Source organism: Stenella coeruleoalba (assembly GCF_951394435.1).
Source record: "Stenella coeruleoalba genome assembly, chromosome: 16".
NCBI classification, from domain to species: Eukaryota; Metazoa; Chordata; class Mammalia; order Artiodactyla; family Delphinidae; genus Stenella; species Stenella coeruleoalba.
In genome coordinates, this window is record NC_137162.1 from 82,483,475 (window position 1) to 82,502,397 (window position 18,923).

At 52.5% G+C, this 18,923-nt stretch overlaps 1 protein-coding gene across 1 annotated transcript in view; it reads right to left on the minus strand.

The window, feature by feature from the left end:
• GALNT2 (polypeptide N-acetylgalactosaminyltransferase 2) overlaps positions 1-18,923 on the minus strand; it is a 179,635-nt gene that overhangs the window by 59,580 nt on the left and 101,132 nt on the right. The window contains exon 3 of the mRNA XM_079899955.1: positions 4,206-4,359. Within this exon, the coding sequence (XP_079756081.1) occupies positions 4,206-4,359 (154 nt within the window). The remainder of the gene's footprint in view (positions 1-4,205; positions 4,360-18,923) is intronic.

Sequence of the window (18,923 nt, forward strand, 5' to 3'; positions counted from 1 at the left end):
GACCTTTCTCCTGACACATTTCCAAACACCTACACAGCAGGTCTGCCCACCTTAGATGCTCAATGCACCTTGGACTTAACGTGTCTGGATTTCACCCTCTGACGTGTCCCCTAGACCTGCTCGCCCACAGCTCCTCCGTCTCACGAGGGGCCTCGCTCCGAGCCACCTTCCTCGTCTACCCATCAGCCCATCCTGTGGGCCCTGCCTTCAGAATACGCCCAGGTGTGACCGACTCCCACCTTCGATGCTGAGTCCCATTACCTTTTGCCAGGACAGTAACAACAGCTTCCAAAGGTGAGGCGGGGAGAAACAAGCTGTCTGAAAAGGCACCTTCTAAATTCCCATTGGTTTAATTTGCTTTTAAGTCTTGATAATTTATTTGAAATTTCAAATAACATTAAATGAGGTAGAAAATCTTTTTTTTTCTTCTTTTTTCTTTTTGACTTCTCAACTGTACTTTCAAGACTAGGGTGGGCTACCGTCTTTCTAATTTCTAAGAGACTCTAAGCATTCCTGTACGTCCTATCAAGTATTTCACTCACAGAAGGCTTTTCTACGCTTCCTCCTTCACGTAAATACTTTTTCTTGGCACATTCTTTGCTATATACTTAAAAAAAGGTAACTAAAGCGTAACCCCAAAGTATGGGGTTTTTGTCTGTTTGTCTGCAAGGCTCTGAACCTGATTCCTTGGACCTACCCCGGAAGGCAGTGAAGAAGGGGTAGATTGTAAGTAACCGTGTCACCTTCCAGTCCTGGGAGAACCCGACACAGAAGACTCACCTTGGGGGTTCCTCTGACCTCCCGTACTGCTTAGAGATCTCCCTTCCATCCGCCTTTGTTCTTTTATGACTCTTCATATTATTAGTGATTCACAGGGCACTCACCATACACTGGCCACTGGGCCAGGCAATTCACTCAACAAATACCGAGTTTACCAAGTGCCGGGAGGTGGCCGAGTAACAAGCCCGGGTGCAGCCCACTGCTCCAATGAGGACATTCAAATGATCGTGTAAATAGGTAAGACACATGCTGTGTAGGCGGTGATAAGGGTCATGGAGAAGGATCAGGTAGGGAGATGCTGGGGCCGGGGCCTCACTCCTAGGGCAGGAGATCAAGGGAGGGTCTGGAACAAAATCTCAGGGGAGGAGGAGGCGGCCCTTGGGAACATTTCTTTAACCCTCACGGTAGCCAGACCAGACGTCATCATGTTACAGCGTCTCAGGAAAGACAAAGGCCGCAAGATCAGGAACTGGAGAGTCCCGAGTGCGACCGAGGTCTGTATGACTCCAAATCCCTTGTTCCTAATTAACCTCCACCTGCACTGCTGTCAGATTTATCACAAGTGAAGACTGAACTCTACTGGGCAAGCATGTCCATTGGCCTATAGAAAGAGAGATACTGCAGAGCCCAAAACTACTGTATTTAGATAGGAAGGTCACACACTTTAACAGCCCTCTGTTAGATATGGAAGGAGACGGGATGGATGCAGAGAAGTAACTTGAATCTCCTGAACCTGACAGTCAATAATATTGGTTGTTCTAAAGCTGATACTTTGAAGACAGACATGGCCTCAGTTCCAGGCATCAAATTGAGTTTGGGGAGATTTTAATTTAGCCCAAACCCAAAAAACGTGGAAGGCATCCCAGCTGCTACTTTCACACATGCAAATGAACGTGACACAGTAGCTGGAACTAAAATTAAAGCCACGTAAAACACAGCCCACTGCGGGATGAATATTCAAACATCTGTTTGGACAAACTCGTATTTCAAAAACTGAAAAAAAAAAATATATATATATAGTTTTGAGGACACTTAAGGGACTTGCAGTGGAGACAGAACCCCGGCCCACACGTTGATGAGCCATCAGAAAGGACACCCTTTTGTCTCAGCTCTGAGGGAAGGTCACAGCAGGAAAACAGCTCTTAAACCAGTGAGGTGAAACCCACACCATCTCACGGAGATGTAATTCAAGGCGGTCAATTCCAGTCGCCAGGTATGATTTTTGTTTGTTTGTTTGTTTGTTTTTGCGGTACACAGGCCTCTCACTGTTGTGGTCTCTCCCATTGCGGAGCACAGGCTCCGGACGCGCAGGCTCAGCGGCCATGGCTCACGGGCCCAGCCGCTCCGCGGCATGTGGGATCTTCCCAGACCAGGGCACGAACCCACATCCCCTGCATCGGCAGGCGGATTCTCAACCACTGCGCCACTAGGGAAGCCCCAGGCACGGTTTTTGAGCTAGATTCTGCTAGAACCTGAACCCGCTCCTGAGTTCAGGCCAAGCCCCTCTGAAAAGCCGCGCTGGCCCTTTGTGGCCTTCAGCCATTGCTCGTCACCACCAGGCAAGTTAGGGACATTGCTCTCTGTGCAGCAAGGACAACCTTCGTGTCCCGTCCATGAGTTGCGGGGAGCAGCTGGCACAGGCTGGCTGCGGTGGGCCCACGAGCCTGGGGATGAGGGTGGCGGGTACGCGTGCGTCTGGGACCCTCCCGTGATGTGCAGGTGGCTTCGGGACTCTCCCGGAGGCCACGCGGTCCCTGGACCCCTGCTCAGCAACCCCTATTCCACATGGGTGTTTACCAGTTACCTGGGCTGACTTGAAGCAGCAGCCTGGCACAGGGGCCGAGCAAAGCTGCCTTAAATATAAATTAATGGGTTACAGGGAATATTAAGCAAAGACAATCTTCTGGGCTGGATTCAGAAAAATGATGAGATTCTTAGTATCATGTGCAATATATATGTTTATATATCAATCATATGTTTCACATATTATATCACACACACACATCCTGAGTCTGAAAGAACTGTAATTCCACACACCTGTGAGCTGTTCTGGGTACACAGAGCTGACTACACCCCCCCAAAAGCTTGGTAAGGGCAGGGAGACAGCGCCTGTGTGGTTAGGTGGTGCTCACACGGTTACAAAGTTCCCCTGAAAGCACGAGAGGAAAATCCTCTTTCAAGGCGTGCTATTTAACTTAGAAAACAAAGCCAAGCGTCAACACGTGTTCACGGGGAGCTTGGTCGCTCTTGTCTCTCTTCAGCTCACCTGCCCCTCATTCCCGAGAACTCACACCCAGAGAAATGGGACCCGGCTGGTCCTCTGGGGGACCAGGGCTGCCTGTCACAGCCCGGTCGCTGGCCTCCTGCCCAGATGCCTCCAGCTCAGGACTCACCTGGACTCCCGTCACCCGGGTGCCCTGAACACGCTGGACTGGAGCAGACTGTCCAAGGGCAGTGCTGCCCCCTCACCTCCTGCCACCCCGTCACCTCCCCATCCGCCAGAGCAGGGGAGGCTTCTCTGGCTGGAATCCTGGGACCCGAGTGCAGCGTCTCAGTTGCGGTGGACGTGGCATCCACGTACCTTTACGTGATGGATGAAGGGCTCTACAAGTAGCCAAGTGAGCAGGAAGGCCTAGCGGCACCCAGGGCAACAGCTGCCCTCCAGATGCGGCTCCTTATTTTTTAATACAACAAGACTAACCGTCTAAGGACCCCACTGTGGACGCCTCCCAATCAAAGATCGTTACCAGCAAGGTTCAGAGGCACAGAGTGGCAGTGAGGGTCATGCTGTCACTTTCCTAGTCAGTGGTGACAAATGCACATTTGAGCGTCTGCAGGCCCGAGAACCCCCAGGTCCCCGAGGAATCTAGGGAAGGACATAGAGCAGAGCCTCCCACCAGCCCCAGCACTCGAAGTGGGGAGGTGGCCCCGGGCCCCCGCCTCTGAGTTCTGCTTGGTTTAACATCGACCCTGCGGGGCTGTTTCTTTCCCCTTTCTGGTCTCTAGAACATTCCCAACGAAAGCTTCCCAGTAAGCAAGACTTTAGCACTTCCTCCCATTGAGCTTGTGAACGATGCAAAACTATTTTGTGAAAGGATTTTAAAAACAACGAGGGACCAGTACAGAGGAGGGCAGTCACACCACTTTCCCTCGGTGACTCTCATGCTCTGACCAGCAGCCTGCGGCCTCTGGACATGCCGGGCGCGTCGTGAGGACTGGAACCTGGCCCCAAGGAGCCCTTTCACATCCTGCGGGTGAAGTTCCTTTACCACGTGCCTCGGAATTTTCCTAGTTTTCCGGCCCCATAAAGACACGGCACACGCTGTTTTGCAGAGCAACAGAAAAAAGGAGCATCCCTGGGGGAAGCTACTCACTGTGAGGTAGGAAGTGGCCAGGGTGGCGCCCGGCCGCGGGCTGACACTTACTGGTCATGCCTGGTGTCGGGGACGGCTCTGTCCATCTGCAGCTTATCGCTCTCCACTTGGTTGAACTTGTTGCGGGCATAGGGGTCCTGCCCGGAGCGGACCATCGTCCCGCCAACGTAAGCCTCCTGGTTAAAGTCCCGCCATCGCACTTTCCCTGCAAGGAGCAGAGCACAGGGTGTGGGACGAGGGCACGAGGGAGCAGAGCGCTCGGCCCCAAGGCCACGCGTCAGTGCGACTTCAAGGAACAGCGCCAGGGCTGCCGCTGCTGGCAGTTCTAACCAGCAACCCACCTGAGAGCAGGCAGCATCATGCCTGTAAACTGGCAACAGTTTGCAGCGTGAAAGTTAAAACCAAGACTTCAAGTATTTGTCCCTGAATAGAATTCTACGCCAATCGAAGTATCCCTGAGAATGGCATCACTGACACTCCGTACAAAAGGAGATACGCTCTGCTTGTCCCACCTTTCCAGGGATTACAGTAATGCCAAAAAGCACCTCAGACACGGTGACAAAGATCCTGAACAAATGAAAGTAAGGCACCCCATCGTGTGACATCAGGCGGCACAAAATAAGTGTTTACACAAAAATAACACCCCCAAAGAACAGGACACCAAAACAACCCCGGAACGACCTCCTCAGAGGCACTTCCTGCAGCCACTGCCACGTCGACCCCTTGACATGGTACGTGAAGCCTTTTCTGGCACACTGACGTCCTGGGACACACACGCCCTGGCAGCCTCACACCCTGGCACGCTCACGCCCTGGCACACTCACGCCCTGGCACACACCCCCTACACGGTCACATCCTTGCACACTCATGTCCTGGGACACACATGGCCTGGAATGCTCACACCCTGGCACGCTCACCCTGATCACACTCATGTCCTCAGCAGGAGGGGACGGACACTGAGGTAGTCTGGGCTGGCCACACATACGTTGACTCCACTGCCTGGATTAGCTGTTGCGGCTCCAGGAACCAGCACAGGGTTCTCCAAGAACACGCACTGGCCGGGAAGTTTGTGCCAGGGTTGGGTAGGGGCAGTGCTGGTGTAGCCTGGGATCTGGAGGGAAGGGCACTGCGCGGTGGGGTGAGCCTGGACAAGCCCGGGCGTGAGAAGGCAGAGAGACGAGCAAATGCACCGATACTCAGAGGGAGAACAGTGGGAGGAAAGAGCGACTCGAGACCAAACAGAGCTGGGACTTAACTGTCCACCTGCCCCACCCCGCGTTGAAATCTGTTTATCACTTGCTACCTCTATGACCTTGGGCAAGTTATTCATTCTTTGAAACTTAAGTTTCCTAAAAATAAATAAATACATAAAATGAAAAAAGATTTTTCATGAGGATTTAATATGCCAATTCAGTAGATGTGCAAACTCAAACCGAATTAAAAAATAAAAAAAAAGAAAGGGAAAGAAAAACAGTAAGAACACCCCCTGTCCCCTTGAAGTGGTAACGCTCTAGTGGTCACAGTGCCGTGACGAAACAGAGAAACAGGAGGCCAAGGGGCGGGCAGCTGGGGGCTGCTGTTCTGCAAGGGCTGGTCTGACTGAGAGATGCCCTCACGAGGGAGGGTGGCCCTGTAGACCTGGGGAAGAGCACGGGAGCCACAGCACCAAGGCCCCAGGGTGGGGCAGGGCCCCTTCTGCAGCGCGTCAAATGCTGGGCGTTTGGTTAAGATCAATAGTGAGTCATGACACTAGCGTGTGTACCTTCAGGCGTGCTTGCCCAACAAAGGCCTCTCCACACACCATCAAAAGAATGCCATGTTCCTTTCTCAATTTCAGAGATGAGGAAACTGAGATCCAAGTCACCTGCGATTTGTTCCAGGTCGTAAGGAAACTTTCTATCTCAAAGCCCATCCGCTTTCTTGTTACAACTGTCCTGCGAGGTCAAAACCCCCATCTCATCACAGCTGGTTGCCATGGAAATGATGCTCAGGGTCACAAAGGTCCATCCTCTCAAACAGTAAAGCAATTCCAAAACCCACGAGCTCCCAGGCTCCGGGGTGATCCCGTGCCCCTGATAAATGGCTACAGGAGCTGGCCCGCTTGCCGCAGTCTCTTCCATCTAAGATGAAATGTTTCCAGCACACGTTTTCCACGCTGACAGCCCTAGAGATACCTATGGATCATCCACTCTCCCCACCTCTCTGCCTTCACCCTGTGCTCAGCACACCAAACCCTTCTCACTGCATGACCTCACCCCTCAAGGCTACGTGAAGCAGGAGCCTCGGCCAGAATCCACCCCAGCTGCACCGACCACAGAATCCAGATGAGCGGCTCCCGCGGATTTGTTTAATGGCCTGAAAACTCTTCACTGCCACAAAGAACTTGGAACTACGTCGCCCCATCCAAGGCCAGAGGAAGGACCGTCACCCAAGAGATGCTCGTCTCTAGTTCTGCTTCTTGCGTGGAGAACCGGGGTCAGCAGGAAGAGGGCTGGTCGTCGGGGTCTGTGTGTGGGGGTGGGGGGTAAGGCCTCTGCCGAGCTCCTGGACCTTCAATCTCTTTGTGCCATCAGACCCCCGACCCCTTTCTGCAATAGGCAGCACGGGGTTTCATGGATGCCTCATGTCAATCCGCTCTGGGGCTGGGGTTTTCCCTGCCTCGGCCCCAAGCCATTGCTGTGTACTAAGTGTCGACCACATGCTAGGTATCTCATTGGCTCCTGCGGGTACAACAGCAAACACAGAGCTGATGCCCACCTGTGGCGGTCACACTCTGGGAGACTGCGGGGGGCTGCAATAGACAAGAAGATAATGACCATGGTAACTACTGCACCACTGAAGCCTGAGCTAAGTGCTCAGACGGTGAGGATTGTAGTTCTACGGAAGCACCTAACAGAGGAGCCCGGTCTGGACGGAAAGGGGGTGCCGGGAGGGGAGAGCCTCCTGGGGAAGGAGCATCTGAGCTGAGAGCTCAGCAGCCAGCAATGCAGTGGAGAAGAAGCCCTCCGTGACTTCACAGAAACACATCTTTCTTCAACCTCCAAAGAGGGTGTGACGCACCCCCCCAGCAGAGGCACCCCACAGTGACCCCTGCCCTCTGACATGACATCCTCTATAGCACTCCTGGGGGCCCTGCCTGACCCGGTGACAGTTAATTTCCCAAGGCACACACCATTTTACTGGAGACAGATTATAAATGACTTTATAGCTCAGTGATATGTTAGAGCGCAGCAGGGACTTTCAGAAATGTTCGACGATGACACATCTCACACCGTGGCCCGGACGTCACGCTGTAAACGCACACACAGCTGAAGCGAAGGTTTTCCCCTCGCTACGTGTGAACACATAATACTCTATTGTTTCATGTGGGTGTGACTCATAAAACTGGCTCCACAGTCTAATAACGGGTCAGACCCCCCGGGCTGAAGAACCATGATAGATCTCAGTTATTTCTGTATTACACAGAATTGCTAGGGTTGGAGCAGAGTCAGGAAAAAGCAGCGAGAGCAGGGTTCTCAGAGGGAATATATGCCTGGGTCCAACCCCAGGCAGGAAGGGAAGCAGCAAGTCAGAGGCTGGAGAGAAACCATCAAAACTGTAGATACCGCGTCTGAATATATTGACTTTTTTAAAAACGACACTTATAAAACATCTTGTACTTTTATCACCTCTTTAAAATCTTAGAAAGAGCATTAGAATAAGAGTTTCCAAAAAATACACGAAAATCTAGTGAAAATGGACTTGGCTAAGCAGAAGCAGTGGATGGAAAATACCCCCCAGATATGAAACTTCTCATGAGAAGACAGAAGCCAGCTTCATCACCGAGATGACAGGAAAAGAGAACAGGTGATGAAACAACAGGAGGGGAGGAAGGGACCTTCACCCTGAGGAGGGCTGTGGAAACCGCTCGCTTATTACACTAGGCTCTGAAGGTCTTTGCGAGGAGATTCATTTCCCGAAGACAGGCCTTCCTAGACGTGGTCTGTGAAGCTGAAAGAGGGACTGTGTGACCCTGAGTGTTGACACCTCTGGTTCTGTACGAAGGTGAGGCTTCCTGATGGTTCCGTCAGGCTGACACCCCCCGCCCCACTGACAGCCCTAAGGCGGCCTCCCAGCCCCTTCCACAGACACCCATGGCCGCCCAAGTCCCCCCCGCCAACCACCCTTCGAGGCCAAGATCGTCCCCTGATGGCCTTGTGGTTCCATTTCTCCCAGGGTCAGGAAGGGGCTCCTGACGGGCAAGGACCAGCCTCCTGCTTTGCCCGCGGCCCGGGCTTATCGTGGGGAAGTGCATCTCTCGGAAGAAGTCCCGGCTCCCACACGTGGTCTCCCGCTGCTGATACCCACACCTGAGGACTGTTCTTGAACGCGCTGGACGTGGGCCCTAGACCTCCTTCCACTGGTTTACAGGCTTTTTCTAAATGGCGCCCTCTCAAGCCGGCCTCCCATCCCCTCAGCCAGGAGCCACCGCAGAAGCCGGGCCCCAGGGACAGGACCTCTGGCTCTGTGAACGTTAATGACAAAGATCTGATCACCATTCTGGCCAGCCTCGCCCCTCGGCCCTCCACGGGGCGAGGCCTGTGAGCTCTTACTAAACCCTCCCTGACCCACCATCCACGCAGAGCCCAGGCGAAACTGCGACACTAGAAGGCAGGGCTGTTTGGTTTTTGTTTTTTGGGGTTTTTTTTGCAGTACGCGGGCCTCTCACTGCTGTGGCCTCTCCCGTGGCGGAGCACAGGCTCTGGACGCGCAGGCTCAGCGGCCATGGCTCACGGGCCCAGCCGCTCCGCGGCATGTGGGATCCTCCCGGACCGGGGCACGAACCCGTGTCCCCTGCATCGGCAGGCGGACTCTCAACCACTGCGCCACCAGGGAAGCCCAGGGCTGTTTGGTTTTAACGCACTTACTCCGCTCTGCCAGCAGCCTCCCAGGGCGGCCACCTCCTCCAGGAAGCCTCCCTGGCATCCCCAGCTGCAGCCCCTCCCCAGGGCCTTCCTCACACGCTGCTCCATCCTCACAACGGCTTTCTCACACACCTATTGTCGCAGGGCCTCACGGGGTTTACCACGCCTCCATCTAATAACTAACCCAAAATCCTGCCGAGGCTCACCTCTAACTGCTGCTTGCCCTGCTCTGCCGGCACCCCACCCGCTCAGCGGTCCCCAGGAACCACGTGCCCTGTCTGTTTACGGTCTGGACTCGGAGATGCATTCATTTAAAGCATCTGAGGTCTCTTCAGCCGCTCAGCCTTCAATATTCTCCTAACAGAATCGCTGTAGGCTTTCCAGTCTGGACATCAAGGTCTAGATGGAGAGGCCGGAGATCAGCTCGGCTTCCTCTGCCTCCTGCCGGGGGAGGGGGCGGGGGTGGGGTAGGGGTGGGGCGGGCTGGACGACGACTCAGCCTGTCACCCCCCCCGCCCCCCCTGCTGGCCCCAAGCACCTCCCTCGCACGGTCACCTGCTTGGGGACCAACCACCCCCAGTTCTCTGCTTCTCCGGAGCCGACAGGGCTGGAACCCGCCGCACAGCACACGTTTAATGACTGTTTAAAACCACACCCTGCAAAGCCCACGTCCAACCTCGGCATCCTATACAGCCTCCGATAGTTCTGTGGACGCACCCAGAGACCCAGGGCCCCGCGGTCACCCTGGCCTCCTCTTCTGCTCATCTGGTCTCTGATGGGAGCTCCTCACCCAGCGGCCCCGAGCCGTCCAGGTGGGCAGCAGGAAAGGGCGCGGTGCAGCCGCTCCGGCTCTCCAGCCAAGACACAGCATCCAAGGGCAGGGAGAAGCCGGGGCCCGGGGCAGCTGCCTCTGGGAGAAAAGCGCCAGGACCAGGAGAAAGGGGGCGGCTGGGAAGACAGCTTCCTGCCACTCCTGCCGTGGCCCCCTCCGCGGGACACACACCTGTCCACTGGCCGCCCCGCCCTCACCACCCGCAGCTCCCTGGCCCAGCAATTCTTCTTTTCTTCCTTTCCCATCTCCGACTTACTTGGCCACTAACATTCTTCCTCTGTCACCCCTGCTGTCCCTCACAAGCCTTTGCACTTACTTTCTGGAACCCAGAGTCTCTTCTCTCTCCCCTTATCCACCCACCAGGCCTTGAGTTACATCTGTCTTTCCAGAATCTTTTTCTTCCTAGTGGAGTTTTGGGATTTCCCCTTCTGCCCCTCTTAACCAGACTGCAGAACAGCACAGCATCCCTGGAGCAGAGGCCAGCCGGGAATCACAACCACGCATGGTCCATGGAGCCTGCACAGGGTGCAGGGGTCGGGGGCCCCCAGCTCTGTGCCCTGTGGGGTCAGGGCAAGGCTGGCTCACGCAGGGTCCTAGGTGCCACTCAGGACATCACTGCCGTGGGAAAGCTCATTCTAGGCTCCTAATACCCAATCCTCCAATTACCTCTTAGAAAAGACACTTTTATGTTCAAGAAACCGCTTGCCTTTGGACGACTTGTTCAATTAACTTTAAAATAAGTTTAAACATTTCCAAACACCATGGTCTCTTTCTTAAAATTTTCATTTTTACTAAACCTCGTATTTAAACAAACAATGATGTGAATCTATGAAAATGAACGTTCAGAGGATTAACCCCACAGAACACATGGCAACACCAAGACGTCTACACGTGGTCTTCAGATTAGAGACCGCTCAGGTGTGACAGTCCTTTGGGGGACCAGGACCCTCTGCTGACACACCCGCCGAGGGCAGCCTTGTTGTCCACACCCACAGGTGCACGAGGGGCAGGGAGGGCCCCGATGTTGGGGTCCCTCCAGCCAGGGGACGGGGCAGCACGGCCAGCCTGCAGATCTTCACTCAAGTCCTCCCCGGGAAGGACGGCTTGAACAAACTGAAAGCTAGCCTGTGTGAAACAGCGAGCCTCTTCTGGGAAAGGGGCTGAGGAGGGAAAGAGAATGAATTCTAAATCACAGGACAAAGCTCTCCGATTCAGTGGAGCCTCTCGGCTGATCTCAGATTGAATGTAATTTTACTATGCTTAAAAGGAAAAAAATTCCTCATATTCTTCCTCTAGGAGGTCATAATGCTACACCAAAACAGAGAAGACCAGGGCGAGGCCGGGATTACAGACGAATATACCCATTTCAGTAACAAAGATATGTAAATAATACTTTATTATTTGTCACTGGATAGCTGGTGTGACAGGCTTGTTCACCTGTGAGAAACTGTCTCCTGAAATAAGGGATCCTACACAACTCATTTTTAAGGATGAAAAAATAGAAAATTCAAAGGAGTGATTAAAAGCTAGTTAGAAGAAAATATAAGAAAAAAATCAGACGCTATAGGGTAAATACTCGACTTATTTAAAATTCTTTGTGCTGTCAAAATAACTAAAACCCACCATGAGAGAGTCTGATTTGCACTATGAGATCTACACCCGCCTTGAAATGACGGCATCTTCCCATACATGCTTCTTTTCCAAATTTTAAATAGAAACTCCTCTCTCTGCCTCCGTGTGTGATAGTGTCTAAACACAATAAATTTGGTTGGTTGTACATGGTTTTTCATCCCAAATATTAATAAAAATATCAAAGTGAACCTACTACGCAGAATTGGGGCTGATACTTGAAAGGCAGGAGGACAGCAAGAGGGCGTCGCTAACCAGCGCCCACAGGACAGGCGCTGCGTACAGACCGAACGCAGTACAGCATCACCCTGCAAAGTACATGTGACCACTACTGTTTCCATTGTACTAACTGGGCAAGTGAGACTTGGAAGTTAAACTAAAATGATGGAACCATGGGACTTCCCTTGTGGTCCAGTGGTTAAGACTCCGCACTCCCAACGCAGGGGACCTGGGTTCAATCCCTGGTCAGGGAACTAGATCCCACATGCCGCAGCTGAGAGCCTCAACTAAAAACATCCCTCACATGGCAACGAAGATCCCGTGTGCCACAACTAAGACCCGGTGCAGCCAAATAAATATTAAAAAAAAAAAAGATGGAACCACAAGTCAAAGGCAGGTCTCTCTCTTCCCAAAGCCGTGTTCCTCCCACTGCGGATGACAACTCACTCTGAAGTGGGTGGGACTGCAACCAAGCACCAAGGAGCAGCGTCACAATGCAGGTCCCACTCCTTCCCCAGCACACCCGCCCCCCCGCCCCGCCCCGGCCCAGTGCAGTCTGGATGGAGGGCGTGGGGCCTCTCTTCAACGCTGGAGGCAGAAGGCCCCACGGATGCACGTGTGAAAATCTCCCCACTAAACCCCTCACATGAAGCCAGCTGGAGTGGCCGGCCTTGGTTCCCTTCTACAGCAATGCTGCTTCCCTGCAACTTCCACTCTCCAGAGTCTCAAATAAAAGGAAAACGACGAGCCCGTCTTCTGTAGCACCTTTTCAAATATTTGGGCATCACGATCCCACTTCGCCCTTCTCGGCCCGCCGTAAAAACATCCATTTTATTTTAAGTGCTCTCATTGGATGCTGTTTCCAGCCTCCTGCCCATCTGAGTCACCATCATCTGGACCGACTCGAACTTACGAGCATCTCTGAACACCCTGTGCCCAGAACAGAACGAAATATTGGAGGGGTGGGTCACAGCACGGAGGGCACTGGACGCTACCGGAATTGTTTTGGGCGCTATATTTCTACTAACCCAGCTCAAAATCATGCTCTTTTAAGAGCTCCACCCGTTTTCCGGCTACCGACCTGATCTAAGTCCTCGGTTTTGCTTTCTTACTCGTTGGAATGGGGGAAGGACAACAGAATACTTGTTTTTTGGATTTTTAAAAATTAATTAATTAATTAATGGCTGTGTTGGGTCTTCATTGCTGCCCGCGGGCTTTCTCTAGTTGAGGCGAGCGGGGGCTACTCCTTGTTATGGTGCGTGAGCTTCCCATTGCGGTGGCTTCTCGTTGCGGAGCACGGGCTCTAGGCATGTGGGCTTCAGTAGTTGCAGCACATGGGCTCAGGAGTTGTGGCTCGCGGGCTTTAGAGCGCAGGCTCAGTAGTTGTGGCGCACAGGCTTAGCTGCTCCGCGGCATGTGGGATCTTCCCGGACCAGGGTTCGAACCCGTGTCCCCTGCATTAGCGGGCGGATTCTTAACCACTGCGCCACCAGGGAAGTCCTGGAAGATTTGTTTTTAATGTTGGCTATGGTGCAAGAGATTGCCGCCCTTCAGAAGACAACTTGGCAATTAATATAAAAAAATCCTTAAACACATGCGTTGCCATTGACCCTGCAATTTCACTTTTAGGAATTTGTTTCAAGGAAATAATTAGGGACACACAAAGATTTATAAGACTTACATATAAAGATACTGGCTGGAAACCCTGCATATGTCCTATACTATAGGAAAAGTTCCATAAGCTTACTAGTAATGGATACATTGCTGTCATTCAAAATGTAGGAGAGGGCTTCCCTGGTGGTGCAGTGGTTGAGAATCTGCCTGCCGATGCAGGGGACATGGGTTCGAGCCCTGGTCTGGGAAAATCCCACGTGCCGCGGAGCAACTGGGCCCGTGAGCCACAATTACTGAGCCTGCGCGTCTGGAGCCTGTGCTCCGCAACAGGAGAGGCCGCGATAGTGAGAGGCCCGCGCACCGCGATGAAGAGTGGCTCCCGCTTGCCACAACTAGAGAAAGCCCTTGCACAGAAACGAAGACCCAACACAGCCATAAATAAATAAATAAACAAAAACTAAAAAAAAAATGTAGGAGATATTTAAGGACATGAAAAGGTGTTAATGCCATGTCACCCTAAGAAGAAACAGGTGAAGACAGTGCGGTATCTTAGCTGTAAGAATCTCGATGTGAGCAGCTGGTAGGGGCTGCTGCCAAACCGCCTCAGGAGGAAGGTGGAGGGGGCGCTCCACGAGACCTGGGGAGAACCCCGAGGTGATACTGCGGGAGAGAGGGGCATGTGTGGGTAGACTTCCCAGTTATGCCCAAGGTCTTTGGCAATGTTACCCATCTAGCAGACGACTTGGATATTTTTTTCTAAGAATCCATGAGAAAACTGAACTTTGAAGGCGGGATAACATGGACGAGCGGACAGAGGGGCCCAAAGGCCCAGGAGCTGACTCAGAGATGGTGTCTAGGACTCGGGGCCTCCGGTGCTGGGGCCGGTGCACCGAGAGGCTGCAGAGACAGCTCACCTCGGACACGGGGGTGAGTGCACCCAGATGCATGCTCAGGACGAGGCCGGAGGAACCGCAGTGGGAGAAGAAGAGTGGTTATTTAGAGGTGATCGAATTAGGTGTGAATGCTGCTTGCTTTTTTTGTTGTTGTTGTTAATTTATTTTTTTGGCTGCGTTGGGTCTTCGTGGCTGCGCGTGGGCTTTCTCTAGTTGTGGCGAGTGGGGACTACTCTTCATCGCGGTGCATGCGCTTCTCATTGGGGTAGCTTCTTGTTGAGGAGCGTGGGCTCTAGGTGCGTGGGCTTTGGTAGTTGTGGCATGCAGGCTCAGCAGTTGTGGCTCGCGGGCTGTAGGCACACAGGCTTCAGTAGTTGTGGCTCGCGGGCTCTAGAGCGCAGGCTCCGTAATTGTGGTGCATGGGCTTAGTTGCTCCGCAGCATGTGGGATCTTCCCGGACCAGGGCTCGAACCCACGTCCCCAGCATTGGCAGGTGGATTCTTAACCACTGTGCCACCAGGGAAGTCCACTGCTTGCTTTTGCGATGTTTCTCTCGGGATACTCAGAGGTACTTCTGTTCCTGGCAAGGACACTGTGCAGACCCCGGGGCCTCAGGCCCGGGTCGCAGGAGCTGTGTGGTGTTAGCTGCCGTGCCGCCCCCGGGCGTCGCACGTGCTACCCAGGAGGATGCGCTCACAGTGTCCAGGTGCAGGGGCGAAATGGAAGAGTGTTCAACCTTGAGAAGGAAGGAGACACTGACACATGCTACCTACCACACGGAGGAACCCTGAGGACGCTGCACCGATGGAAAGAAGCCAGTCACAGGAGAGCAAATACCGTGTGACTCTCCTGTATGCAAGATGCCTGGAGGAGAGCGGGGAAGTAGACGGTGGGCCAGGGGCTGGGGAGGGGGACGGGGAGTCAGTGTTTAATGGCGACAGAGTCTCAGTTTGGCAAGATGAGAAAGTTCTGGAGAGGGATGACGGTGATGGTTGCAAGACAAGGTGAACGCACTTAATGCCACTGAACTGTGCACTTCGGTAAATTTTGTTATATATATTTGACCATAATTTTTAAAAAGCACAATGCTGCAACCCACAGAACCTCTCAGAATGCAACAGGGAAGAGCTAAACGGGACTCCGCATTATCTGTTTCTTTGACTTTAACCTCTGCTTTTTGTTGCTTTCGTTATTATAATCATACACAATGGCCTGCCTCAGGGAACCCTGTCCACCAGTGGATGGCTGCAAGGAAAAAGAAACTAACACATCCCCTCTGGAGGCTGGCCATTCCAGGAGACGTTCTGCAAGATCGATGGCCCTTTTACTTTACTTCCTCATCCCCTCCCCCCTTCTCTGTTCTCTACCTCAGTACCTTGTCTCTGATTCACTGGCGAGCAGAGGGAGCTTGCACTTGGTAACAAGAAGGGCGAGAGGTCAGGGGAGCACCGCCCCCCCCACAACCCTGCAGCGTTAGTATTGGAAAACCTGTTTGAGAAAATGTACAGTGGAAATTCTGGCCAATTGTATTCAAGGTCTTCTAACTAATCTGAAACATCACTGGTTCCAGTCAAGTTTATCATACGGGCTGCATACACACACAGGTGGCTCACCTCACCTTCTGCTGGGAAGCAGAAGAGTTAAGTGTGGTGAGCATCAGAGGCAACTCACAGCCGGGATTGAAGACCTGTTCCACACTTCGCCATTCCCATTTCATTCACCTTTACATGAACGTGAGCAATTTCTGTTTTGAGACATCAACTGTCATGGGTGATGAAGCAGCAGCGGGTGGGAGAGGGGCGGGGTGAAGACCCAGCCAAGGACGGAAGGGACCTCCCGGAGACCCAAAACCTAATCACGACTCTCCTTCCTCAACGCTCTCCCTACCTGCTCTCTCAGGCTCACCCCCTCACACGAGGTTCCCAATGAACATGACGAGAATGACCCTGAGGTTTCATAAAGGCCAGAAGAAAATCTGCTCTCAAAGGCCACGTCTTCTAAGGATGGGAGCTCCCTGGCTCCCTCCACCCACAGCCGTCCTCAAAGCCAGACCTCGGCCCTTCAACCCCTGGCTGGCCTGTTCCTTCACCGGTCCTTCTGCGTCACCACTACCCTGCCAACTGGTCTCACCAGTCAGATCAGAGATGCTGCGGAGACAAGAGGAGAGGATACAGGAGGGAGAATTATGAGGAGAAACTGATTTTCAGACCCAAGAGCATTTTTCTGCACCCAGGAAAAAAAAGATAAAACTCACCTCCATCAGATAGATTTTCAAAAATAAAAGACTGACAAATAAATACTCTATTTGAAACAACACTTTAAAAATCAGCATTGAAAAAAAAATTCAATGGTTCAAGCTAGAAAACATGATGCTGAGTTAGAAACAATAATCACGGAATCTAAGGGCACATCCTCCACCCTGGACCTGCAATGTGGAGCAAATGCTTTTCGCTCATAGGGTGAGTGGTTAAAAAAGGTTGGAGGCCATTGCCTGGGGGCGTTACTGCGCTCTTACATCAGGCTCTCCATCTGCCAGTGGACTTCCTGCCCACACTGGACTGAGTGCTGCCTCCTCCCATCCATCCATCTACACATACCAGATACCCAACACCTAGAACACAGGAAGCCGCTGAGTTCCTGAACAGCCTACTCACAGAGTGGAAAGTGCTGTGACCATGGTTCCTTGCAGACCACAGAATTCTGGCTGTGCCCAGGATTCTTGGGGAAAATGTATTTCTTAACCACAACAAAATAGTTTCTGAAGGAAAAAAAATCATGTGTGTGATGGCTGAGTAAGAAAAAAGGTTTCAACAAAAAAAAGAAGATAAAGTCCTTCAAAGGCAAAATAAAAGGACATGGTGCATTCATCAAAGGTTATTAGTAATAACTTAAAAAAGAGGAAAACCAGGGGCTCCCCTGGTGGTGCAGTGGTTGAGAGTCCACCTGCCGATGCAGGGGACACGGGTTCATGCCCCGGTCCAGGAAGATCCCACATGCCGCGTAGTGGCTGGGCCCGTGAGCCATGGCCGCTGAGCCTGCACGTCCGGAGCCTGTGCTCCGCAACGGGAGAGGCCACAACAGTGAGAGGCCCGCGTACCGCAAAAAAAAAAAAAAAGAGGAAAACCAGTACATTCCTATGCCTTTGAAGATAGGGAAATCAACTGTATAACAGTTAAGGACATGAAAGCCCGGGTCAATGCCACATTGATTTTAACTATGGGGTCTGACTCTAAGTGGTCACGTCTAGGACATGCCCTGAACATGACTTCTCCCCCACTCGCCACATATGCCTTAAAATTCAAGAGAACACTTGGCTTTGCTGATAGGAGACAACCCACAGGAAATCTCTCATTAATCCACACAGCAGAAGTACATCCTATTATTATAATAAAGAAACGCTTAAGAGCTAACTCTTCCATGCAGATACGCTCTCCACTGCACGGGTAATGCCTATCACACAGGAAGGGACTGTGGCTCGGGGCTTCGCAGTCAGGGGGGAAGGAGGCGGCAGACCTCATGGAGACATCTAACGTACACACATGCCCCCAAGTCTAGTGCAGCTGGGACATGTGGAGGGTGTAACACAGGAGGGTCTGGACCCCCTGGGCTGACGCCGTCCCTCCCCAAAAAGAAACGCTAACAATCAAATTCTCTGTCACCATCAAAGCAAAATTTCATGAACTAACTTCCTGGTTCCAGTCCTGCATGTAAAGGGTCTGGACGTCATCACTCCATTCCAACGAATAAAAAGCTGAACAGGCTGAAAAGTCAAGTCCTCGTAGATCCCTCGGAGAAGTGAGCTCACAGGGCAAACCGCTGCTCCCAGAACTGGGGAGACCAGCAGGTGAATACAGAGGGTCAAAATTTCCAGGGCAGCAAGTTCTGCAGGAGGTAGAGCCGGGGAGGGACCCGAGCAGCAGAATGAACCACCGGAGGCTAACTGTGGGCGAGCCTGACGGGTAAGAACTCCGGCGGGGGAGGCCCAGGGACCCCACAGTTCCATGACTTTCACCCCTTCAGGCATCCAGTGGCGGGGGGAAGGAGCCGTTCTGAAATAGCGGAAGCACTCCATTGTTAACAAAGCCAGCCCTCGAGAGAGCTAATCAACCCGGAGGAAGGGGAATGCCCAGCTCCGGGGGACCCTAACCATCCTGTCCCACCTGAGCGGCAGGACAGCTGAGAAGCGGTTGTGAAGCTGACACCTGGGGCGCAGGCTCACTAGGAGACGGACACCTGCCACGTAAGGACAGCACGCCTCCCCTCCCCGACACCTTATCAGCACATCACCAAAGGCCTGGTTACTGGGGTTCTTTTTACCTAGGACATCGTATCTGGGTTCCTAAGAAAAAAATTCCAAGGCACACTAAAAGGCAAAAAGCATAGTGTGAAGAGATAAGCCAGCACCAAAACCAGACTCAGATATGGCAGGATGTTGGAATTATCAGACCAGGAATTTAAAGCAACTATGATTACTACGTTAAGAGCTCTAATGAAAAAAGTAGACCATATGGAAGGACAAACGAATACTGTAAGCAAAGAGATGAAAATTCTAAGGAAGGATTATAAAAAAATGCTAGAGGTTAAAAACACTAACAGAAATGAAGAATGAGTTTGAGGGGCTCATTGGGAGACTGGCCATGGCTGATGTGAGAACCTCATGGCTTGAGGCTATGACAAT